The 26,897-nt window shown below is 46.7% G+C and overlaps 3 protein-coding genes across 3 annotated transcripts in view; 1 reads left to right on the forward strand and 2 right to left on the reverse strand.

The window, feature by feature from the left end:
- Positions 1-18,445, reverse strand: part of LOC128307129 (protein lap4) — a 49,738-nt gene extending 31,293 nt beyond the window's left edge. Inside the window, exons 1-6 of the mRNA XM_053044861.1 lie at positions 18,356-18,445; positions 15,551-16,223; positions 3,449-3,566; positions 3,153-3,321; positions 818-2,155; positions 569-735 (exon numbers count right to left, since the gene is read on the reverse strand). Of these exons, the coding sequence (XP_052900821.1) occupies positions 569-735; positions 818-2,155; positions 3,153-3,321; positions 3,449-3,566; positions 15,551-15,712 (1,954 nt within the window). The 5' untranslated portion in view covers positions 15,713-16,223; positions 18,356-18,445. The remainder of the gene's footprint in view (positions 1-568; positions 736-817; positions 2,156-3,152; positions 3,322-3,448; positions 3,567-15,550; positions 16,224-18,355) is intronic.
- A 1,532-nt stretch (positions 18,446-19,977) lies between these two features.
- On the forward strand, positions 19,978-21,624 carry LOC128306350 (mannose-6-phosphate isomerase). Its single transcript, XM_053043826.1, has 2 exons — positions 19,978-20,320; positions 20,385-21,624. The coding sequence occupies exons 1-2, from the start codon at positions 20,015-20,017 to the stop codon at positions 21,291-21,293; spliced, it is 1,215 nt and encodes a 404-aa protein (XP_052899786.1). The 5' UTR covers positions 19,978-20,014; the 3' UTR covers positions 21,294-21,624.
- An 801-nt stretch (positions 21,625-22,425) lies between these two features.
- Positions 22,426-26,411, reverse strand: LOC128306606 (peroxidase). Its single transcript, XM_053044162.1, has 7 exons — positions 26,376-26,411; positions 24,954-25,147; positions 24,695-24,868; positions 23,125-24,618; positions 22,776-23,054; positions 22,603-22,699; positions 22,426-22,527 (listed from the first exon to the last, which is right to left on the reverse strand). Exons 1-7 carry the CDS (start codon positions 26,409-26,411, stop codon positions 22,486-22,488), a joined length of 2,316 nt encoding a protein of 771 aa, XP_052900122.1. The 3' UTR covers positions 22,426-22,485.
- Positions 26,412-26,897: the final 486 nt, after the last annotated feature.

A 26,897-nucleotide genomic window follows, 5' to 3' on the forward strand; every position in this document is an offset into this window, starting at 1 on the left:
ACGCGGTAGTGCGAGTGTGAAACTGTACGGAGGTGCGCTCCGGCAGGACAAACAACATTGCCCACCGGATTGCGACCTTAGCACCTGATCTGTTTATTCTGCACCGTTTTCCAAACACAAGTGCCCTACCGTTGCACACTTCCGGTGCGCCTGGCGTATATTGCGGATAGCGCGTCCATCAACAACATGGCACACGTTACAAACGCATAACTTCGGCTCTTATCTTATCGCTCCGAGCATGATGACGACGATTGGAATGTGGCAACTGATAGCCCTTCGCGGTGAGCAGAGTAACGGAGAAGGCCATCGCCACGTTTGAGAAGTGGCATGGGAAGTATGTGAACATCGACACCGACGCGCCCGTTAGGGTGGCGCGATGAGGTTCGACATCTCTCAGCGAAGAGATGAAGTCAAGATGATGTAATGCGCATTAGAAAATGATGTAATGACCCTGGCAAAGGTCTAGTGACATCATGCGCACACATATGCTAGATAGCTCAGCTACTCTGGCGATAAATATCTTCTCCAACTTCATTCTGAAAGGCCTGACGTTTTAGAACAAACTTACCTTCAGCGATGCTGGCAGCAGTCGATGGGACCTGCTCCAGTACGGGATGCTCGTCCAGCTTTGGCGGTGTCATTTCCTTCAGCTTCAGCGAGGTAAACATCAGGTTCGTGTTTTTATCGGTGATGGTATGATGTACCCGCTTGTTCTTCAGGTGATGCGGTGTATCTCTGGAAAGCAATGGGCAAATAAGGAAACTCCCATCAATAAAACTGTCCCAAAAAAAAAACAACACTTTCAACGAGATAGTACCTGCGATGTAGTTTGGAGATTGGTTTCTTGCCATCGGCATCCTCACCGGCGTACTGTTGCCGATCGGCATCGTCTTCTTCGTCTTCGTTCACCTCGAAACCGACACGCTTCTCGTACCCATCATCCTCCTCGTCCCGCGCACTGTCCTGTACACTGCCCGCCTCCGCACTTGCTGCCGCTTCGCCGCCCTGCTCCTCGTCGTGCGGTATAGCGTGACCCTGTATGTCCTCCATCGTGGTCGCGCCGTAACCGGAGCGGTTCAGCAGCGAAGGGCGCGATGCGGACTCCTCCGACAGGGTGTCCAAATTTCCGGACAGATCGTCCGATTTGCGCTCCTTGGCGAACAGTTTGTGTGCCTTCATCTTCAGCTCCTTCGGGTGGGGCGTGTTCTGGCGCACGAACGGCGTGTCACGGTCCGCACCGAAGTCTTCCGTGAACTTGACGGAATGTGTGCGGGACGCTTCCCGCTCCTCCCAGTTCTCCGAGTCCGTGTCTTCGCGCTGGCTCGGGTTCGACGGGACGTAGCGTTGCTGGGGCAGCAGGAAACACGTCAGCACCTGCTCGTTCGTCGCCTCGTCCACGTCCGGCTGGAACGTTGGCACCGGTTGCGATTGGTTCTCGGACAGCCACACCGCCTTCAGCTGCAGGTTGACCAGCGAGTACGGGAGATGCTGCAGCAAGTTCCCGGAAACGTCCAGCACGTGCAGTTCGCCACAGTTCCCCAGCTCGGACGGTAACCGCGTGAGCTTGTTTTCCCGCAGGCTGAGCACACCGAGCTGTCGGCAGTTGCCGAGCTCGTTCGGTACCGCGACCAGCGAGTTCCGGTCCACGTTCAAATTGTTCAGCACCAGCATGTTGCCGACGGTGGACGGCAGCTCGCTGAGGAAGTTCTCCGTCAGGATCAGCTCCTGCATGTGCACGCAGCACCCGATGCTGTCGTTCAGCGTGTGGAGCCGGTTCTGGTCCAGCTTCAGGATCGACAGGTTGGTCAGCTTGGACACGCCGTTCGGGAGCGTTTCGAGCAGGTTCTGCGACAGATGCAGATCGGTCAGGCACTCCAGCCCACCGATCTCTTCCGGCAGCTCCTCCAGCCGGTTCTCCGACACGTCCAGGCAGACGAGCTTCTTCAGCAGCCCAATCTCGGCCGGCAACCGCAGCAGCTGGTTGTGATCGAGCCAAAGCTCTTGCAGCGACGGCAGATAGCCGAGGTGCGACGGAAGCTCGTCGATTTCGTTGTCACCCAGATCCAGGCGCTCCAGTTTCGTGAGCAGACTAATTGACTCCGGTAGGTTCTTCAGCAGGTTCTCGCGCAGCTCCAGCGACACCAGCTTGGACAGACTGTTGGGCAAAGTAAAAGCGGACATTGAGTGGAATTCTAGCGTGGTGTTCGAACAAATTGTTAACCGGGGACAGTGCATTGGTAACGATTTTCGCGAGACTGTGCACATTCCACTGGAAGGGTGTTGGGTACGCCGCCGTTTTATTGCAAAAGTAAGCACTACCCCGATAACCTTTGTCGCCCTGCTCGCCCCGTGTTTCTCGGTTACAATATTCTAATAATAGTTTTATTGTCGGCGATGAAGAAACATATTTAATCTAGCAAATGCGCATTAGCCGCTAGCTGGACACAGCGAACAAAACCCAAAGCAACTACACACGTTCATGAACTTCATCGCAGTCATTGAACATAAAGCTCGTAAAAAAAGCAATTTACACAACCGTATCGTCGAGAAGTGTGGGAGATAGTTCAAACCCCAAAATTGCACACATACGGTGACCGGTTGTTGGGGTTGTGTTGGCGGTGACCCTCTTTCAGTGGCCCACCCCTTTTGTACTTTCATTGTTCCCAATCTCACCCTCTTGCGATGCACGGCGATAGGGTGTTGTTTGGGGGAGGCAGAATTTCAAAGCACAAATAATTCGCCCATCGGAAAACGGGCTCTGGGAGAACGGGGGAAAACGGAAACGGGGGTTCTGGTTCGCTTGGTTCAGACGTTCCGGGCAACGTAACAAAAAGAGGCAGCGGTATACAACACCGGTTAAAGCAGGAGAAGACCTTACGGGCTCGCGTTTGATGTGAAGCAACCATCGCCGCTTGGGGATCCGTTATTTCATCTATCCCCACAGCCCCCCCCCCTCTCTCTCTTCCTCGCAAACCCATCAATCACACTTCCCGCTTCCTGTGCTGGTGGGTTCGTGTCCGTTACGCTGCCGTACAAAAAGGGGCTTGGGCTACGGAAGGGTTACCCCTAGCTACCAGGTTTTTGAAGAGTGAGGGGGCCGGGCGACGGGGGGGGTTTCGGTATGCCCAACCTAACGCTAACCCAATACTTACCAACCAAAGTCCTGTGGTAGCGAAATGAGCGACATGTCGTTCAGGCCGAGCACGGTCAAATTCCGCAGCTGGGTAAAGCCGGCCGGTAGCCGCGAGATCGGGTTCGAGCTGAAATCGGCTATCTGCAGGCTGCGGAGATGCTTGATGTCCTCGGGTATGTCACCGATTTCTGGAAGCGATAGCGTACGTGTATATATATATGCATGTATGTATATGACACACCCGCGGGTTTAAGCACGTCGGAATGGAAATTAATTTCCCGTGCTTCGCGAGATCGCTTCTCCAGCCATACTTACCATTGCGCGACACATCCAGCTCGACCAGATTGACAAAGTTCTGTATGTCGGATGGAATTTTGATAATGTCATTGTCGCTCAGCCCGAGCTTCCGCAGCCGATATAGACGAAAAAATCCCTGCAAAAAATGCAAAACAAAAAAAAAACTGGTCAGAAAAAGTGGTACTCCAAAACGGCAGTGTTGAAAATGGCATACAAAATAATTTAATTATGGCTGCAACCCCCCACGCGACATGGACCGGGTGTATGAGCAGTTTTTTTTTGCTGTTGCTGGTTTCCAATTTTTCCCGCCCCACACCACTGTGCTTTCCACGCATTCTTTCACCCAAGGACCGAGATGTGGACAGTTTGAAATTGAATCACAGTCACGGCGATATCTCGTTTTTCGCGCGGTTCCACAAATTGAATTAAACTCGGCACAGCATGCGTTAACTCGTTCGGAAATGGCCCATCTCGCACGCCGGGACTAAGCCTATCGGGCGAGATCATTCCGATGCTTTTCCTAATTCTAGCCAACATACATAACACGATTAGGGTGTTGCTGACTCTACCTCCGGAGTCGAGCAGGGAAATTGAAGATACATGGCACTTGGGCGGTGTGCACACACACACACACAAAGGCAGACACCCGCACCAATCTCGGTGATCGGGCCGATCGCAAGCAATAAAAGCAAGTGTAGCGGAAAAACGCGGGCAGCCTGCAGGCAGCTGTGCAAATAAAAGAGTCTGTGCGGACCCATCATGGCTAAAATTAAATTAACATGAATTGATTCCGTGCACGGGCGGGCCAGACCGTGGTGGTTTGAAGTTACAGCAAATCACCCTCTGGACCTGGGAGTCTAACGATCCGGAACGGATCGGAGAACAACGAAAACAAAAAAAAAACTCATACACACGAAAGAACCGTGTGGGGCACACCGTGACGTGACTGACGCACACTTTATAATAACATTCATCGGCACACGCAGCGTGCCGCTGCCTGGAACCGCGTGTCCCGGGGCACGCTGGAAAGTGGCGCACGAAAAAAAAAAAAAACGCACTATGTGCCACCGACTGGGTCGTCATATTTCTTCAAGGAATTTAAAGTATTATAAACAACAGCGGTCTGTACGGTAAACAAAGCAGGGCGGTTTTTACCATTCTGACCGATGATTGCTTTTGGGGTGGATGAAGGGAAATTTTTAAATGTGGAGTGTCCTTGAGCAAATTTAAATCTAACAGAAATGCGTCTTTATCTTTTAGAACGGTAACTTCAAGAAAAATATTAGTTTTTTTTTGCTTGTAATATTAGTTTGTATGAGTTCTTTACAATTTAAAATTTGAAAGAATTTGCTGTCTCAACGCACCGGAAGCTACTCATCGAATTCTCCGACAGACTTGTTTTTCTACGATTTCGGGGATTTCTTTGGTTTTTATTTTTCCAATCCTGAACAGTTACGTCCGATTCAGTTCACGTGAAAAATTGGCACCACGATTACTGTTCCATCGAGTCGCATTTAATTCCGTATAGTATTTCCCTATTATATGGTCTATTGTCCGACAATCTTCCGACAGTGTTCTTTAGACGAACTAATCGACAAAAAATAGTGCTTTTACAAATTCCGACAAGCTTTTCTTCTTCTTATTTAGTTCTACAACCATTGCGAATCTTGATCATCTTGCCAAGCATAATGTATGATGTAAATTGTACGCCTAATCGAACATTTCAATAATTAGACATAAATGTATTAATTGTCTGAGACCAAAACTTCCAATTGAATGCTTTAGGATTGTTCAATGTTTTAACGTTTCATTATTATGCCAATCGAATGCTTATCTCTTCTCCTGTACGATAATAACTAAATAAACCGAGAGACGGAAATTTAGGTTCGATTCAAATAAGATTGAATTTAGACAATTTTTTAAAAATATCTGAATCTTCATAAAATATTTTTGGTTCATTTTGAACGCAATAATAAAATCCAACCAGTAAAAGCACAAGCACAATAACTGCAACAACATCTTCAAATTTTATGAAGTTTATGTTAAGTTTTTACTGCCGACAATGTTCCGACAGTCACCCAAAAGACCCATTACTGCGAACTATAATTTCTTTTGCTGTTTTATTCCTGCTAACATCATTTCTAACGCCTAAGTACAGGTGTTGGCCATTGTGTCGAAGATTTAGCAACACCAATTTTTAATTGCAATCGCACCCGTAGAACCATTTACCAGATGTATGTCGCTCGATGCATCAGGCTGTTGTCACTTCACACCTTTCCACCATTAATGGGGGGAAAATGGGATTCGAGGGAGGGGATTGTCGGAACCTCGAATGTAATTAAATGTCGAGATACAACACAAACCACTATTGAATAGTGGAAGAGAATGAAAAAAAAAACCTTCCACCTTTTTCCGTTTTTTGCGATGAGTTCCACAGCGGGAAATGCGGGAAAACTTCCATAATCGATCGTGCAAAATACACACACACACACAAACAGAAGCTTGTCCCACAGGTTGCTCAGCAGATGTGCAGAAGAAGGGTGATGCGTGGAAGGGAAGGGAGGGTGGAATAAAAGTGGTGAGGGGGGGGAGGTATGGGACACATACGCGCGAGAGAATAAAGCACAAAACGGTGCGAATTCATCGCAAAACAACAACCGACACACCCAACTAGCGTCGGAAGGATGGTGATGAAGGCCGAGGAGGGGAGGTTTATTAGTGAAGAGGTGAGAAGGGAGTGGGGGGGGGGGGGAGGGCGGAAGGGAGGGGGAATGGTGCTCGTTCTTCGATTGAGCTGCGTCCGCAATTAACCGCAAACAGCATTCCTGCACTGTGGCCGGATGTAGATGCGTTCCCGACCCCAAAACCACCCCCTTTGTCCAGCCCCAACTCACCCCCATCAACCGCTTGTTGGAGGGAAAAAAAGAAACGCACACACACACACACAAAACGGAGCATTCAAATGCACGTGCACGTGCAACTGTATGAAGGCAAACGATTGCAACAAACCCCTTCTTGGGTGGGGTGGGAGGGATGATGATGCTCAGCATCAGATAGTGCAACTGGTGTTTGTTTGTTTGTTTGTTTGTTTGCGTAAGTGGTTGGGTTTGTGTGTTTGTGCACGATTTGAGTGCCGAGTGCATCATCAGCAATACCGTTTGTGGTCTTCCGATTGGTAACAACCTCCCCTCCCGGTTCCAAACGACACCCCCCTCCCCCACCCCCCACCACACCCCAGTACCACTTATTTTGTGGCACGGAGTAGAGAATACGCAAAACTGTTTTCCAATTCAATTAAATGTGTTTTTTTCTTCCTTCTCCTTGGGTGACGTTGAGAATAAGGGAGGGAGAGAGGGGTTAGAATCGGAAAATCGGTTTCCGTGGTTTGCAGCAGAGTGCAACAGGAAGGAATGAAAAGCGTTTTTCACATACACACACACACATATATATGTGTATAGAAACTAGAAATGCTTCTCTATCCTTCACCTAATGTTCAACCCCCCAACCCAATAGAGTTGCTAAGGGTAAGGGGTGGGAATGGAAGGGGGTGTTGGAAAATGGAAACAAGTGTATACGAGAGTTAATGGTTTTTTAGGTTGAACAATGTGTTGTTGTATTTTTTTTAACTTGTTTTCGTTTTTTTATTGTGTTTTTTTCAGTTCAGTGCCGCTGCCGTTCAACAAACAACTCGCCAACAGACGGCAAACTGGAAGTGGACCAGGGTTTTCCTCGAATCCTGATGCAACCATTTCCTGTTCTCCTGGGCTTTCCTGGGCTTGAGTTGGCTGAAGCAAAACCCATCGGGGACCCGCTAACCAGCAGTGCAAGGACGAACAAAAAAAACCAATCGATCTCTCGATGTGTTGCTTTGTTGGCCCCGCCATCGGTGCAAACCGGGGAAAAAACCCCAGTTTAACAACAACAGGAAACTAAAGGATACTGGGAGGGTGGGGATGTGTGAGAGGGGTGCAGAATGTCCAGGATGTGCATCGGTGCACACAGACCTTACCGCACACCAGGACACGATGTACAATTCCTGGTAGTTGCTTGTTAGGCAGCCAAGTTACAACGTGATTATGTAGGACAGGACCTTCGCCGGTTTCCACTCCTACGCCACCTTTCTATTTTCGCCTGCCCATCACTCCTTCCCGCCTTTTTCCATTCGAGCTTTATTTGTTCAACTCCAACTCGGTCGCTAACGAGCGCGCACACATCATCGCTACGACGAAGAAAGAAAATGTCGGCAAAGGGTAGAAAGGGGAGGATGGGGAGGGGGATGATGGAAAGTATCTTTAAATTACTGGGATTCATACATCTCCCCACCCACCCCACCATTGTTTGATGAGCTTGCAGCGCTAATAAACCCGATCTGCCAATGCCGCTGCTAACAAGGTACGTTTTGTCGTGCGGATTGCATACCTTGCGGCGCCATTTGTCAACCATTGGTCGTAGGACCGGGTCGAGGTCGAAACGATGCGCCCACGAAAATGTAATGCAGTTCGATGAAATTATCGTTTGTAATAGTTTCGCTTGTCCAAAAGCGGTAACAATTGGGGGCCTGCCAATGAGAAAGGCACGCGCTAACGCGTTCGGCACGTTAGAGTAAGCTGCGACCTACACGCTTGCCGCTGCAGGTGGAAAATGAAGGAGCGAGTTTCGAGTGTTACCGCCTGGCACAGGCGAAACTGTTTATTATTAGCACACGCGAAAGCCACTTGCTCCGGGAATAGGCCAACAGCTTCCCTTCTGCCGCTGTAAAACAATAGGGTGGTGGGTGGTGGGTGGGATGAAAGGAAAATAAAGAGGGAAAAAACAGCATGATAGCACTGAATTCTCGTTCCGATACTGGTTTGCGGGAGTGAGTCATACGAAATAGAGCGATCGCGCACTTGGCATTGGTACAGAAATCACCCCCAACTAATCCGTGAAGGAGGGGTGGATGGTGGGGGTTGCTAGGGGGTGGAAAATAAAATAAAATTCCTGGAAATACGTTGGATTTCATCCCTCATTGCCTTTTGTGTGGCGCTGGTGCATTTGGTGCCCATGTTTAGGTGCTATTCCCGCGAGCGTTATAAAAGTGGATTATATATCCATTCTCCCAATCCCACCCACCACCCCCCCCCCCTCCCCCTCCCAAACCCTCCACCCTCTCTTTCTGTCCAGTTTTCCGGAACGACCGGAAGTGAAGTAATGAGCGAGTTCTACGAACCAACCCCCTCCACCCCGATCATCCCCCCCCCCCCCCCCCCCGGGGGGAGGGCATCTCAGCACCGGCGATGATGATGAGGTTATGGCATAATGGACGAAAGTGCTCGCAAATCGCAAAAGTGTGCAAAGTGTGTACCGAACACCCACTGGCACACACTTTGCTCACCCACAAATGGCACAACGAAAGCGAACAATCGAACGACTGTGTGAGAAGGTTACGAGCAACAGAGCAGAAGGGTGGAAAGGGGGGTTGGAAACACTGACATAACAAGCATGGCTGTGGAGCCTTGGCCGCTTAAGCTGATGATGCTTTCTTCCTTATCCCTGGGCTAAGCGATATCCCCAGGACCCTCCTCCTGATCTCCCCCTGGGAGGGCTCAATACAGGAGGGTGATTGGGGCGGGGAGGTCGTGGGCAGTGGGTTAAAGTTTATTTTCGTATAATGCTTGCGTTGCTGCTGTACCGCATCCTTGCCCCCAACGAGATCCCCCTCTCAGCTCATTCAACAATACAAACACCACCACCTGTTGTGGATGCAATTAGGGCCGGAGTTTATCGTCTCTTCCACGGGGTTTTTTCATGCCTCTCTCTCTCTCTCTCTCTCTCTCTCTCTCTCTCTCTCTCTCTCTCTCTCTCTCTTCTTCCCACGCTTCCCGGTCACCCAACAGAGCGCGAGCTGCTTGTGGTGTGTTAACGCGCGACGCGCATCCTTGAACAAATAGCCGACTGAAGCTGGGACACGCGTGGGCTCATATCGCAACCAAAAAAAAAATAAAAGGATAACAATGTTACACACCCCATCCCGATCGGCACGCACGTGTACGTGGAAACCATTATCGGTCATGTTAATTTTGGCTAAGTAGCTAACATTATGCGGCGATTTAACGCCTCCGCTCGGTTTGATTTGCTGTCAAGATTTCGCCTTTCGTGGATGTCCAATATGATGGGGTGATGACTTCGGGATATTGGGCTTTGGGGAAGGCAAAACCAAAAAGGCATAATGAATCGTGGGGAGAATTTGAACAAAAAAAACAAGGAATTACTTTGAATACTTAATTTTATGTCCGTACTTTGTTATGAATCTGCTTATTAGAAGAATCAATATAAAGTGAAGTCCTTAGCACGAGTCCCTGAAACGTCGTACTTGGGTGCCTTGGGTGGATGTACGAAGACTACAATGCTGCCAGGATTCTATACAATTGTTCAAGCCAAATTAATCTCTGAAATGGATTCAGAGCTCCAATAAAACTATAATGATGTCTACAACATCTGAAGATATCTGCAGTACAAATCAAATATTCTGAATTTCTAGCGCATCCGAATGATTCTTCAAGTTTCCATCTCCACTTAGACCGTGTACCCTTATCAAGCGCTAGATTGAAGAGTAGAATGGTAAGCCCAAATTCCCTGAAGTATCTCTCAGGTAATAGCAAAGGGTTCTGATAGTTTTGTTGGCTAATCTTAGAAGTCATAAACCTGACCCTGGTGACCTTCAAATCAATGAAGAATTTGTAGGAGTTATTCCTTCCTCTGCCCTCTAGAATCTCTAGCATTTGCCGAATGATGATGATTCGGGTTCGTCTTTGATAAATTCCAACTATATTTTCAACCAATGGTAAAAAGGTTAATCATATAGTGTCTGAGAGGATATCCTGATGAATGGTATTCAACACCGTAAATATCCCTAGAATTGTTGCCCTCTACCTTATATCTCTCCTTATAAATGAGGAAGATGCTGCAAAGATTACAATTGCAAGACATCCAACGGCTTTTTCATAGTTTGATAAATTTCCAGTGCCTTCAGTTTCGACCATTTCATCATAGACTACTACAGAGTTCACTATAGGTAGCTATAAATAAGCAAAAGTCATGTGTTGCGTACGGATTTTTTCTATATTCCAAGCTCTTTTATCGTGACTGATTACTTTTATAAACAGGAAAAGCTCAGTCTCGATTATTTTATGTTTGTCATCTAACGATTTATAGAGGTTCTACTACTTGGGGTCTATAAATACTATGTGATAATCCCGGGGGTCCAAGATGAGATTTGAACCAAGGCCGTTGGTGTATCGGACCAATCAGCATGGTACCAAACCATGGAACAACTACAATTCATTGTCAGCTATAAGCGATGAATATCACTGTTTGGAAGTGGATACCAGTGGACATCATTACTGGATTACTTCAGTCGGTGTGAGTCATCCCATAGGAAAGTTGTAGTTTACTCCAACTTGACAGTTACAAACGAAAGAACTAAAATTCGTTTTACAGACATTTTTTAACATAAATTATGAATCGTTCTTATTCTTATATTTTACTCAAATTTTATAATATAATATTTATTCCCTTAAATCAATCCGAGTAAACCAGGCACATAGTGTTCGATGGTCAACTTGAAAGTTATCCACCTATAAATCTTTCTGTGGTCAGTTCATTCAGCTGTCCAACCGGCCAAGGTGTAGAGCGCCCTACCACTATCTTATCGCCCAGCAGCATACCTCGGCACTGTTTTACACACCGAAACACACCCCAAAGCGCATTCCTCGCTATGGGTGAGCACCTGCTAATATACGAAGCCAATCGGTGTCATCGCTTGCACAAGAACCGTAGACATTTGATCAAAACACGATACTAAAGCCATCGGAAGACAAGTGTCTTCACGCTCTGGCACGCATATCGCACACACAACCTAACGGGAGAACGCTGCGCAACGGGGCCCGGCGTACCATAGGGTTAACGAGGTGTGATGAAAAGGAAAGCGTGGAAGGGAAAAGGCATAGCTAAATGGCTGTCGAAATCGGTACGGGTGACGCACTGCAATCGGGTACGATCAATCTTTGTTTGTCGTTTGTACCAAAAGCCAACATTCGCGAGAAGCAAAAACAAAAAAAAAACACACATATTTTAATCGCTGAAATGACATGCAAAATGGTGCCGTAATAGTGGTTCCGGCACTCTACGGCTGGTTTCTTCCAGTCATGGTCAAAGACGAGGGTGGTTTCGTGCCTTGCCACCGCACTGGGGGGAAGCAGTAGCAGTGCAAAGATCATTCCAGGTCGATCCAGAATCGATCGAGCTGTCAATTAGCCGAGATGATAGCAGCGCTTTATCTCCCTCTTGCATCCGTACCCGATAAATCAGTGCGGCTCTTTCCACCGCAGTGGACACAAACAAGCAAGTGGTTGGAAAAACTGATTTCTTCATGCATCCCTTTCGCTGGCTTGGTATGTATGGCTTCACGGTCACGCCGGACCCTAACCAGCCCGGAAGAAGAAAGCAAACACACACGCACACACACAAACAGTGGTACGTCCCACAAAGAAACGCACACAGGCATGGTAAACGCGTTTCCAGCATGTAAAATTGTGCACACGGTGGGGCTGATTAAAGCGCGCATCTGGCCCAACCCGTGTGGAGTGAACGCCCAACGAGACGCGCTCATTAACGTGCTGAAACATCTGCATCGTTTCAAACAATTGTAGTCGATTTCAAGGGACATGTCATTGAAGGTTGACGGACAGAAATTACCGAGAGAGTTCTTAACAATTGACAGTATTATCACCTTCGAATAGGAGAGAGTTATAGTACTATTTCTAGATTTTTTTCTAGAAGTTTTGTCTAGAACTAGTGCATTAAACCAACGGAATAAATGCAATTGTGGATTTTACATATTTTTTTTTACCCGAGAGAAAAGGAAGTTTAAGTTTCCTTTATCAATTTTTAAAGTAAAATAGCTACACTGAGCTACTGTCAATATAATTACTACCAAGAAATATATAAATATATCTATCATTTTGCGGGTCAGTATAATTTTGTTTGTCTAAATATTTAAAGAGCTACACTGAGCTATTCCATAGTTGCTCAAAGTCTCGAGTGTCTAAACTAGTGCATTGTAAAAAAGCAAGACAGATAGATTTTTAAATCTTCTGTATTTTTAAAAGAATGAATGGGAGTTTATGGTTTTTTTTATCTGTTCTGGAATAAAAAAGCTACACTGAGCTACTCAACAGTTGCCCAAAGTCTCGAGTGTCTTGAGCTGTTTGATATAAAACAAAAATCCAGATCATTTTCCCCCTACCTACCTAAGTACCTTTTTGTACACGTGTAGACATGAAGTGTTATCGCATGTCGATGGTTCATCCATACGTCTACGGTGTTTAACGCATCGATCACTCGGCAGCAAATAGGTGCACATGCCCGAAAATAACCCACACCGCGTATAGCGGAAGAGGGCCAACATCAATTGTTCGTGCTGGGTGAACGAATGGACCAACTGTCTGTGTCTGGATAAAAGCGAACTACGCAATCCGCGGCGCAACGATGGAAAAAAAACACGAATGTCAAGCGCAACCGTACGGTTGTGTTCCAAACGTTCCGGAAGGGAAAAACCCTCCAGATATGCTCTAGCGTTCTTTCACACAAACAGACTTCCTCCCCCCACTAGCGCACACACACACACACACACACACACAAACAAAAGCAACCGATGACAAGGTAGCGGTTCAAGCGACCGATAGCATAGTAGTGGATGGAAAAAAGCATAAGAACAGCGGTGGTGTCGTCATCGCGTACGCGTAGTTGCCTTAGCCCGTGCCCAAAAACGGGCTGGAAAAACTGGTCCACCCCACACACACACATACACAAACACTAGCGCGCGCGTCTGTCCAGCAAATCGCGCTGGAGCAGTGATGAAAGATGGGAGAGATTGCCGAAAGGGTGGACGCGATCGCTTCTTTCTCTCGTCATGCACCCTAGAACCTTCCCTGCCATGATCATCATCACGATCATGAAATCCGGGGGATGAAGAGCACTTTTCTCTCTCCTTCTCTCCCTTCCGCTCTTTCTTCATTCCCATTGACTCCACGCTTCACATACTCTTCGTTTTGTCGGTACATTCCAACCTGGCATGTACAGTTTTCGTGCCGGGACTAGGTGCTATGACGACATCAACCACTGTGCCTACATCAACCAACCTGGGAATACACGTTGGAAAGCTTCCCCCGGTTGGAGTTTTCGCTTGAATGCGGCGGCCAAATAAAGACACCGTAAAAAAAAACTGTACTCACACAATCACGATGAGGAGTCACCGCAGCTGAAAATTTTGCGGTGGCAGAGATGTGATTTTTGTTTTATTTTTTCCCCTATGACATTCTTACATTTTCCTTTAAAATAACACGTACAGGAATATCCCACCCGTTTTCGCATAAGCTCACTGTATGTTGTGCAAGCATAAGGCAAGCTTGTATTTTTGTTTTATTAAAGCTTGTTGTAAACTAAAATAGAGTGATGAGTAGCAGACGTTATTTTGGCAAAAAACCATTCCTCAATGTTATTAGTTAGTGTATTTATTTTTTAAATGACCTAGAAAGGGTGTATTTAACCTCACAAGCGTGAAAATTTATGCAAAAAAACATAAAAAAGAATTTAGCAACAAACATAATTTTGAGAACTTGGCTTCCATCCGGCTAGTGGGCAACTGTGCACGCTAACCAATACACCAACAGGCTAAACGCTTGAGAAAGTGTTAGATTTCAACTAGTTATATACTTTTTTAGAGAAAATAAATTAATAATGCAGTTTTAGACAACTACAAAGTCGATTTCAATTAGTGTGACAGAGGAGTTTCAAACGCAAATTGAAAGAAACTGAAGTTTAATACGAAATTTTCCAAAATAGACTAGCAATTACATTGGTTTATATTAGTGAATAAAATAATTCTTAAGACTTTCTTGGTTCAACTCCTTGACATTGTGTGTTAGAATATGTTTACGTTACTATTTTAACCCTTGTTTATGGTTATTTTGTCACTTTTCTAGTGTTCTGCTCAACCCAGTTGATGAAACTAAGGCCAAAATTACTTTCGTACGCATGACATCAATGTCAACGTTTCAGCAGTAATCTGGGTTTTGCTCACCCTTCAATATAAAATATATAAATATTATCAACAACCCAGTATCAACATTTGATAAGACCCTCTTGTATCACGTCGATGTTGGATGGTGTGGTTGTCTCTGTTTTTTTTTTGTTGGCATTTTAATGATAAGAAAATACAGCATATAATAATAAAAAAATAGCTCGAAGTATATATGCTAGATAGTACGGCAACAAATATGGCTAAATTGATTAAATTTCAATTTCATTCTCGTACAACCGCTAAGTTCCAAGTGTTCTTCCGTGTGTAGAATCTAGTATTGTGCTGTTTTGTACTTTTTTTTTTGAGAAAAATTTGTTGTTATGAATCTTAATTAAAGTAACATGTAGCATTGTATCATGAGTCCATTCCTCAAATGTTCATCAATATCTGGAGATTATTTAATCTTCAAATTATAATTGCTTTAGTTCTGCAATGAAACGTAACCCTACACTAAATCTTTATTTTTGCGATTGCAATCTAAGGCATCTCTTGCGAATCATAGACTTTTTTTTGATAAATATTCAATCTGCAAAGATTCATGAATGTTCATTCAAGAGGCATTCATTCGAAAAACAAGCATTGTCGATATAGAAAAAAGGGGGAAATTCAAAGGGATTTCAATATTTAAAAACCATGCCTCAATCAATTCTTTTCTGAACGATTGATCTCTCGTAATTTCAACGATCGCTAAAAGCTTTAAAGACTCTTGTGCTTCTATATCGGCACAACAACCTCAAGAGATTTCTAACATACTTTGACCTTATTTTTACCCGTAGCTGGATAGTCAGTCCTGTGTAAGGGAGATTGGTCCGGCTGGAATTTTCAGACCGGTCTTGTCGTCTAAAGACCGGCACCCCTAACAATACACCATCGGGTCACCCCAGGACATCTTCGCACACAGCTTCAAAGCCTATTTACGTTTACAGAATTACAATCGACCACTTGGTCCAGAGATATGGTTGGCAGAACAGTTCTACACTACTAGTGGTTGAACTTACCTTCGGCAAATCGCGAATGTGGTTCGCATCGAGCAGCAGCTCCTCCAGACTGTTCGAATAGCGGAAGATCTCCTCCGGCACGTTCGGCAGCGACGAGTGCCGGTTGTCGACGTACTCGATCTGCCGGTTGCATCCCTTAAATATCGGTATGTACTTGAACATCCTGGCGGCTGCGCGGGTACTTTCTCGGTTCCCCTAATTCGTTGAGGGTTGAGGCACGTCCACACCCTCCCGGGTCGCGATCTTCGTCGTCGTCGTCGTTTTAACCGTCACCAAATTACAGGTATGGAATATCTTCACAATCACGCACTTCTATTCTTTTTCGCCTTTCTATCTCTCACTCACTCGTCCTCTTCTAGCGCGTAGCTAGAGGGAGAGATTAACCGTCTTTTCTTTTTGGAGGGTTTCGGAATGACCTTCTAGAGATGATCCACGTTCTGGAACTAACTCCCACACGCCGGCAGCCGTGATCGGTAGGTGACGGTTGGACAATCCACATCAACACCACCTCCACCTACCCTCTCGTTGCGGCCTTTAATCTCCACCACCAGGTCGTCGACGTTCTCGCTGCTGCTAAACCACCGAGACCGTGCGATCGTTACCTGCTAGAGAACACTAGTGCTCAAGCACCCAAACACTGGTTTGTTTGTTCGTGGCACAACGATCATACGAGCTTTTTGGGACGATAAATGTAGGGGGAGTTTTAGGATTCGAACATTGAGACGCTTATCAGGACAGAATTGGAAAAAAGCAAAAAAAAAAAAAAAAGATACACGCACACAAACCTAACAACCTCTTACTTTCTGTCTGTCTGTCTGGCTGTGAATCTATTCTACCCTGGGTAGTATAAACGCACTACACTACACTAGTGCTGCACCCGTTGCAGTACGGGGTGTGGAAAACAGGCAAACACTAAGGAGAAGAAAAACAAACCCCCGGGGTACGGGAAAATTATCACCCGCCCTGCTAAATTATTCACAGCCCTTGCGGGTCCCTTTCGCAAAGGGGCCTGACCAGCTGGACAATAAAGGGATAACCGTGGCCGCGCGAGAATAAAGGACGAACGCGTCTTTCGCAAACACACACGTACATGAGCACACATACACACACACACACACACCCATCTTAACAGCATAGTTGGTTGTTGGGGTTGATTGGAGGGTAGAGGTTGTGTATTATTTTATGTTATTTTTTGTCATTTTCTGTGTGTATGTGTGTGTGTGTCTCTCGCACAACTTTGTTTCTTGCGCTGTCATCATGCTGTGGAATCTGCAGATTTTCCCACGTTTTATTTTTCCCACCACTCACACACAGCCGCGCACACATACACACACTTACACTGGGATGCATTTGCAAATTCTTAAACCGAAGGAAAGCAGGGCAAAATAGAAACCTTCCACGCCAACATCGAATCGCTTTTTAAATGTGAAGGTCGTAGTTCACCCAAACACCCTATGGAAACAATTCCTAAAAAGGATAATGGTTTTCCTCCTTCTCTTCAAAGGATTTTATGGGAAATTCCAATAGTTTTTGAGCTATTTCTTAATGAAGAGTTCTGGGAAATTCCGAACTTGGTCCGTTTCCGCTGGGTGCGTAATGTTCCAGGGAACGAAAGATATATATGACACAAAACAATGGTTACCTCCGTGTCTGTTTGCCGATACAGAATAACAACCAATTGATGCTCCAGAGACAACTTCTCTGCTCGCTGTCACATACTGATGTGCAAGTATGTATGTGTGTGCGATAAAACTTCACCAAGTGCGTACGTAAGCGCAACTGTGTGTGGTTATCTAGCTCTCTCCCTCTCTCGCTCTGTCATTCTCTCTTTCTCATCTCAGGCACAAACCGTTACCAAGAGTATTGTTTTATTCCCTGAGTTTTTCTTTTTGTTACTTGGGTTATTTTACTTTGTTTAATTTTGTGTGTGTGTGTGTGTGTGTGTGTGTGTGTGTGTGTGTAGTATAAGCCATTTCTCTCATGCATTTTCCTTCTCATTCTCGCTAACTATTCGCGATCTTATTCCCACATACACACGCACAAAAGGCAGTAGCGTTTTTATGTGTTGATTGAGGAAAGTTGCTAACTGTTTGTTTGTTGGTACGGTTGATGGTTTTGTTTGAAGGTTGTATTATACTCTTTGGCTGCCATTGTTCATGTTTTAATTTCTGTTGTTTTTTTCTTAATTTCTTTCACCTTCATTTTCGATGACTAATCCGATAAACCGCTTTCGCCTTGTAAGTTTCCCAAAAAAACAAGAGACACATTCAATGAAATACACCTCACCACCACAATTACATGATGCTTTGCCTCAAGCAACATTAAGGTGATGTGTGGTTTCTTTCTCTCTGTCTCTTTCTCTCCCTCTCGCAACAGTCTCACTCTCCTTTTACACATCGAATTTCCAATATGACTGGAAAGCCGCACACTTGCGATGAACGCCCACCATTTCCCCCCCTACGCACACATACACACACATACACACATAAGCAGGCACGCAAACATGAATGTATAAAGTAAGATGTTCTCGGTGAGTAACGACGTGCATACCGATGATCATCACTACAATTCGCTTGTCAGATTTACATTCCTGAGACCGGTTCCGTGCGAAGAAGCGAGAAAGCGAGAGATCACGCGGTACCTCTTGTGTCAGAGACTGTTGCTCACGCACTACACACGCACGCCATCGGGTAACTCAACCCAGCATCAAAGTGGTCTTACTTTTAATAATTCTTCTAAAAACCCTACGAATTAAATTAAAGAAACTATCTTCACCGTTGCAAAAGAAACCACTGTACACTACACCTTGTGACGGACAGCAAAAAACACAAAAGAAAACCACCCCCGAATTATTTCTCGTCAACGCACTACACATACACGCGCGCACTGTGGCGGTGAAGGAGGCACTAAACAACGCGCGCGAACCGAATGCGTTGCCGAGACGTTGTTCCGGAGTAAAAATGCCGAGTGTACACACCCTATTCCCGTGATCGGTTCTGACTGTTCACTACTGACGCGTCACTCCACACACTAGCGCACATGCAGACGCGCATACGATACGGGCGCACGCACACACCGTGTCGAACGTACGCATTCCACCGCTCAAATTCTCTCTCACGGCGTAGTATAAGAGAGACCGTTACTTTCTGTATTTTAACTTATCTCTCTCGTTTGTACGCACGTCACATACAACCGAAAGAGATGAGTAATAGTCCGCGCTTTCGTGTGCATTTGCATGAGACTGCCTATAGTGAGCGACCAAGCATTTCACTATAGTGAGTGCATTGTTTGTCATTCTCTCATCGCGTTTACGTGCCGTTGGTTGTGTTTGTGTCCAGCCTATAATGGTCGTTCTCGCTCTTACTTTCAGAGAGAGTGGTTGAAATGAGAATGAATGTCTATCTATCGTACTCTTTCACCCACACTTCACAGGGCTTTGGTTCGCACTCATCATCGAAATGCACTTTTCATTCTCACACACACGCATCCACCCCTGACCCAGCCCAATGCATTAGCGCGCTTGCACCATTCTATATCTTTCTCTTTCGTACACGCTCATGTACATTGCGGCATGTAATTCAAACTAACTGGCTTTTGAGTTTCCCAACTGCTTCAGATGACGGTTTTCCGAACAATTCTGCGTGTCTGGAAAAACAATGTTCTGACGAATTTTGCCGCTTTGGTTCACCAAACCACAACCGCATTTAGTTTTCCAGCACTTTGCCCCGTGCAACCACCCTGGTAAAGGTTTCCACTCGTAGCCATGGAAACGTCAACATCACTAGGTGGGTAAAATGTTAAAACAGTTGAACACACGAAAAGGGACAATCCACCCCTTCACAGCAGGGTGATTTACATTTACAAACCTCCTGTTTAGCGCGTTCAGGGCTTGCTAACACTGCACCTTATCGAGTTACGCACTAAATGTTCTGTACGCAGGCAAAAGGCTTTGGTAAACAAGCCCGCGTTGACGTTAAACGTCAATTTGTCGTGCGTTGTGTTTATAGCACATTATTCAATGTTTTGAAAGTGCTGTTGCGCGCAGGATAACGATGTTTTCTGCTTATTTATGATTTTACAGTTCTATTGAGGAGTTTTGTAAGGACATTGACAATTTTACCGGAAAAGTGTTCAATTTTCTAACTTATATTCTGTTCTGCACCTTCGGCTAAGCGAAATAATTGTCATAATTGGCTATTATTGGGTTCCTTTCATTTTATAAACATTATGTATTGTGATTAATACTGTTGTAAAAATATTGATTTCCGAAATATTGATAACAATATAGATTTCCTAACTTACTTGGTCATCTAAATTTGGGTCACATCTCTGTGCCAACTGTCAGCTGCAACGGATTTGTTGTTTTGTCCCGGTGGAGGAAAACACAACACCACTTTTGTGTCAAAGTCACTCCACGGGCAAACATCTCATTCACCGGATCGAAACTTCTTCCAACGAGCAGCAATGGAGATCATCGGTAACGTTAAGAATTACGAATGGGGCAAACTTGGACGACAATCGTTTGTTGCCCAGCTCGCGCAAGCAAACAATCCACAGCTCAAGGTGGAGGACGAATCTCCGTACGCGGAGCTTTGGATGGGTGACCACGTTAACGGGCCGGCCACGGTAAAAAGTGATAGCAAAGGGTTAGACGAGGTGATACAGGCTGATCCGCACGGTATGATTGGCACGGCCGATGGACGACTGCCGTTTCTCCTCAAGGTGTTGAGCATTCGGAAGGCACTCAGTGTGCAGGTTCATCCGGATAAGGTAGTACTGTAACCAGTTTCTTAGCATACATTATGACTATTAATTGTTGATGTACCAATTGTAGGTGGAGGCGGAGAAGCTACACCGTCAGTTTCCGGATATTTACAAGGATCCGAACCATAAGCCGGAGTTGGCAATTGCGTTGACTGAGTTTCAGGCATTGTGTGGCTTTCGGCCGTACGCAGAAATAGACGGGTTTCTGCAGGAAAATCCCGAACTGCAGGAATTGCTTGGGCCAAATGTTTTAACGAAATTTCAAGCCAAGGACGAATCAGCGGTTAAGTTTGCTTACGAACGCCTAATGCACAGTGCGCCGGATGATGTTAAACGTTGCATCGACGGTATCGCCAAACGGATGGTTGGGTTTGAAAAAACGTCCAAGGAAATGGACCATCTGTTCATGCGTCTGTACGCCGACTTTGGGCAGGATGTGGGTGTATTGTCGATCTATTTTCTCAACTACCTCCAACTAAATCCAGGGCAAGCGATCTATCTGGCGGCGAATGTACCGCACGCCTACCTCGACGGTGACTGCGTCGAGTGCATGGCCTGTTCGGATAATGTAGTGCGGGCTGGATTGACACCAAAGTTCAAGGATGTCGACACACTGCTACGGTTGGTGTCTTACGACTGCTTGCCCGGTGAAAGTATGCTGTTTCAGCCAAAAGTTTTGCATCCCAAAGATGAACCGTACACACGCACATTCGTGCCTCCAGTGCCAGACTTTGCTGTAGCGGAGCTACGGCTACCAACCGATGTGCGGGAGTACAGCGTTAGCAATCCTATCAATGGATCAATTCTACTCGTCATTAACGGTAAAGGAAAATTGAAAGTTGCCGAATCGGAAATTGAGATGAGCATGGGAAAAATTATCTTCTTGCCCAGCAGTGCTGGAAGAAAGCTACAACTAAAGGTGGAGGACGCTAATGAACCATTTCTAGCGTTCCAGGCAATGTCCAATCAGTTCGAATAATGTGCTTGCTTAAGGAACTGTCGTGTTTAGTTATTTATTTTTGAATCTTTATTTGGAAAGTGTTATTCTATTGTTAAACAGTGCAATAAAAATTTATACAAAAATCTATTTAAACATCTCTAGATGGAATCTCAAGGAGTTTTAAACTTTCATTAAGTTTACCGAACCGAAGGGATTAAATCGCATCAGATGGAGGTCCCATTGTAACGTTTATTTCTGTACGTTGTAAAAATAAGTTTAGTAAGCTATTAAAAATGGCAGATATAACACTATAACCATGCGAATATTTCTACAAACCATCTAAAGTTCCCATCTTGTGGAGGCAGAACAGAACCAGAAATAAACACACGCTCACACAACACCCATTTGATCGAACAATTTATTATTTACATAAATATTACACAAAAACAAGGGGCCGTTCTAAACAATAAAATAAAAATAAAATAAAACAAAAACACGGGAAAACGGAATAAACGTATTTATATATAAATTCTCTTAAGGTGAAGAACGTCCGTGGCATAGAGCAGAAGTGGTAGGGGCACAGTTGTGGCGCGTCTGTGGCATGTCCACCGCCGGACTCTCTCGGTGATGCTGACATTCTGCAGCGCATCAACCCTGGGAACATCATCGTACACGAGGTTCGTGTTGCGGAGGGTTCAGTTTAGTTTTTCTTTCGTTTAGGAGAAACTCTTGTATGTTTGATGCAAGATGCTGATGGCTTTCAGAAGAACATAAAGGTCAGAATAGCGCTAGGTTCTACAAATTTCCTTATACGATGCGTGTTCCAGGAGCTCCGGGGATGTGGTTCGGCGCACGGTGCAACCACTTCGCTAATGGCCACTATTGTCTAGGTTTGTCTGTCGAGGTGTACCTCGGCTAAATGCGTTCTGGAGCAGCATTGTGTGCCACTGCTCGTAATGTAACAATGTTAAGGGCGATTCGAAATTCCAACTTGAAATGTGTATAATACAATGAGACAGTGGGGAAATGAAGAAGGTTGGGGCGTAGGTGCGGAAGAACAAGGGGCAATGTTGGCTAAATGCTAAAGGTGGGCGGGACGTATCGACCACCAGTTCTAACCAACTAGGTCGTCCTGATCCTGGGAAGGAACTCAGGCGACGATAAGAGGAATGATACATCTAGAATCTCAGCGTACATTGGGTAAGGGTGGCCGACCTATAGGAAGGCACCTCTACTTGAATCCAATCGTCTCCGGTATGTCGTTCAGGAATTGCTAAAATATTGGAAGTAATAACCTCAGATTAGTACAACCGTGGAGATAAGCAGGCGTAAGCGTAGCGACACTTACATATTGATGAGGCGAATGAGTCTCATGACCATAGTCGGCCCACTTTGATAGATCGATCGATGGAAGAATTCCACTCTTGCATGGCACTCGAGGGTTACTGTTGAGCAGAACAAGCACAATTGTTGAAAACAGTTATTAAACGTAAATCTTCCCCCCTCTTGCACGCGACTTACATTTCGTGATCTGGCAGCACCATCGGATAGATCTGCACGGTATCGATCAGGTCAGTGTTGTCGCAGATCAAGCGGGACAGCTTCGCCTTGCGGATCTCCTGCAGCTGTTCTGGCGTGAAGGAGGACGGTTGGTTCGGCAGCTCATACCAGAACCGATCGCCACGTCGCACATAGCTGAACTGGGTGGCAATGATGCATGCGAAGGTCGGTCCCAACATCGAACCAGGCAGCGAACGTTCGGATACACCACCGGACCACAGATCCACATCAGCTGGATGACTGTAAAGTACGCAGGATATTCACATATAGATCTCCATTCACCCCAGCTCAGCGATCGTTGTCTACTTACTCGAAGATACTCTCGTACCGACGCACCGTTTCGTTCGGCATGGAACCGAACAGCTCCTCGAAGTTGTCCGATGCTGGCAAACCGCAGAACTTGCGGAACTCCATGTAGCCGGGCACACCGAACTCGCGACCACGCTGCATATTGAACGACACCAGATCCATACCGAACCGGGCACCCTCCTTCTTGAACAGATGGTTGGTAACCTCCTGCGTGATCGAGTCATCCATCGCCTGCGCGACTTGGTTCATCAGCCCCATCAGGTACTCGTCGTACACACCGGCACGGTACAGATCGTACGGTCGGCGAATCAGATCCGACAACCGCTTGGAAGCGATGAACTTGTGCGCCTTCGACCAACGCTCCACAGCGGTCGGCAGCAGCGAATGTCCAAACCGGAACGCGGCCGACGCGAACGAATCGATAATGGCGGGGTTCACGTTCTCGTCATACCCGTCCCAGTAGCCTTCCTTCTGCGTGAGCAAACCAAACTTCTCCATCACCTCCTTGCCGAGCAGTATGGGCAGGAACTCGTTGTACGTGATGTGCTGGATAATGGCGATGTTGATACGGCGCGACTCCTGGAACAGCGTCTCATCGTCCCAGTGCGGGTTGATCTTGCCCAACTCGGTCGCGATGCGGTTGTGCTCGCGGGCCAACAGCGTGTGCATGCAGGTCAGCACCAGCTGCTCATTCACGCGGATTTCACCGGCCTCAAAGCAGAACATGCTCTTGTTCGGACGCGTGCAACCCTCATCCGGCACGTCCAGCTTCAGCGGGAGCAGATCCTTCAGACCGTACTCGGCAAATACCGGGTTCATGCGCAGCAGCCCATTATACCCTGTGCGGAGTTTGCGCGTAAACTTCTCATTCACGCCGTAGATCGTATTACCGTCGATCACGGAGGTGAGCGTGTTGAACTGCTGACGCGATCCCAGCCGACAGCCGGCCCGGGGCGATGGGAATCCGCGCACGAAATCGATACACTTGACGTTGAACAGCCGGTAGAAGTAGTCATCGTCCGGGACGCGGATCTCATTGCAGTACGGATGCTTCAGGTGGGGCGGACGCTTGCAGCACTCCTCCGGATCGTTGCGGTTGATCGGGTCGAGCGGCGTCGCGGTCAGCGTAAAGTCGTGATCCATAAACTGTCCCCACGCGATCACGAACACCGTACCGGCATGGTCATGGTAACCCTCGTCCGGATGGATCGTGCGGGATACGACACGCGACAGTGGCAGATCATGGCCGGTGATCGAGATGCGCGGTGCGTTGATACCGTCCGCGTACAGTGGGCCGATCAAGCGCTGGAACGGCGTCATCGCGGCACCCCACGTCGGATGCTTCAGGTTGTTGCACAGCCCATCTACGCGACGGTATTTCCCCGGGCGGCACTCCACTCCGGACAGGAACGCGGGACATACCTCCCGTATCAGTGTCTTCGAGGTGTCGATCGATGGGAGACCCTTCTCGATCTCTTCGTAGGACAACCCATACCTTTTGGGAGGAAACAGATAGTATAAGACGGATGGATAAAGCACCAGCTAGCACCTCGTGCGAGGTAAGTACTAACGTTCTTGCCAGCTGGATCGAGATGTCGAGCAGCAGTTCACCGACTGTAGCGATATCCTCCGTCTTCCAGTCACCTTTCGGCTGCGATACGCGGATCCGCTTCCGGGCATCCAAGTACGCCTGGTTGATGGCATCATACGTAATACAGGTGGTCGGTTCGGCATGCAACGGTGCACTGTTTTAGGATGCATAAGAGGTGACAGGATGTCAGGTTGGTAGTCCCGGTTTAATCCACACAACTGCCCCCAAGCGCTACTTACATTGTGCCACGGAACAGATTCAGGTTGTAGTCGAAGGCGGACGATTTGCCGGGCCCGTTCACGTACAGTGCGCACTCGGTTGCATGTTGATCGAAGGCCAGAAACTGACCATCGATACCACCGATTGCAATAGCCGCAGCTATTGCTAGTAACCTGCGTAGAAAGAGCGGCGAGCAAACCGGTTCATTATATCGCTAGACATCTCCTTATCTACCCGATCCCGATCTACATTAATCTCCTGGTACAACGCGACAACACCTTCTTAATGATAGTGATCAGCTGCCTTCAACACCTCAGCCTTACATAATCAAGCGGTTAAGCCACTAGGCCCCGTATTAGCAACATGAAATTCACCCAAGGACGCCGTCGTTTATATTGCACTATCAACTCCCGAAGATCGCAAGCGGTCCAGTGGTGTCGTGCTCGGCTGTTTGGTCTAATACACCGAAGGTCGTGGTTCGAATCTCGTCTTTCGCTGTGGTGTCTCTCTCTCATATCAAGGACTTTTATTATTTAGGGTTTCGAGGGAAAAACATACGCCCTAGCCGGAGCAAAACAAAAGCCGCTTTATTTATAAAAAGCCAAAAAAGGAGGAGTTCTTCCATATTTAATAAGGGGCATTTACGCGTTTGCCCTACTTTACAGCCCCCCACACACACACATAAAACGGTCACTGTCGAGAGAGGAGAAACATACTACGGTTATTATTTTATTTTGTTCCATTTTATTGAAGCCCACCGTCAATTGTTGCCCTTGGGCTGTTGTAAGCCCCAAATCGGGACAAACTCGGGGTGTGTATTTTGGTCCCGTACGATTCGTCCCAACCGTTTTATGCACGGTGGTATTACACGAAACGAATGCGAGCTTGCTGGCTGCCGTATGCGAAACAAGCTGTTCAAGGGAAGCGACATGCAAAAAAAAAAAACAATAAGCGACAGGAAAGAGAGAGACGAAAAAACCCACGATCATGGTGGTCGAACGCATGCACGCAGTTCGAAACGACACTCGGTAGACTTAGTATGCGATGTACAGCAAGTAACCGACAAAATGACCGACTGGAGCCCCGAACGTGCGATGTACTTTCACTTTCGTTAATGTTCGGACCGGTGTGCGTTTGGCGTGTTTTTTTTGCGTACGTGTGTGCGTAGCTGCGGCACACGCATTGCGTATCTGGAGCGCCCATTAAACTGACCGTAGGGCCTTCCGGCCGCACAAGAAGCTTTGGAGTTTGCGGCGGCTGCGGTGTACAAGACGGTAAGTAATAAATGCAATGCAAAGGGATGTGTACAGCCTTGTCCTGGTCCGGTCGGAGGAGGTGTATATTGCTTTGCTTGCTTTGCACTATACGCTCCCTCGTTTTGTTTTCCCCAGAGTCAACCTGGTCGCCTTGTACAAGCCTTGTTCTTGCAACGAAATGCGTACCGTTGCCTGCTTCGCTTTGCCTTTGTGGCGATGCATTCTTGTGTGGCAGGACGCGAACCCCGGGCCGTTAAATCAATATTAACCCGCTCGTCAAATGCCGATTGTGCAAGCTGGCAACACTGGTCCGCTGCTACAGAATGAAATGAGAAAAAAAGCACAGCATAATGAACAGCATCACAAATGAGCGGCTTCTTGTGTGTGCTTTGCTCGGGGTCTCGCAACGACACTGCATCAGCGTGTATGGAGAGAAAGAGCGTCGTACAATCAGGTCAAGCCCTACAATATCGATGTGACAAAACCCCGTGGGGATCGATGAGTAGTAGTAGGCCGGTCGCTGGTTGCACACTGATGGATGGTTGCGTCGTAACAAAAGCCCACCGCAAGGGTACCGCGTGTCGTGTCACCACGCTGTGCTTGTACGATTGTTAGGCAAAAGGCATTCTTCTGCAATAGGCAATCCGAAAGGGATTCGATTCGCGATCATGTTAACCCAGATAGGTTTTGCTGGGTAGGGTTATTGGA

This window comes from Anopheles moucheti, chromosome X, assembly GCF_943734755.1.
Source record: "Anopheles moucheti chromosome X, idAnoMoucSN_F20_07, whole genome shotgun sequence".
NCBI classification, from domain to species: domain Eukaryota; kingdom Metazoa; phylum Arthropoda; class Insecta; order Diptera; family Culicidae; genus Anopheles; species Anopheles moucheti.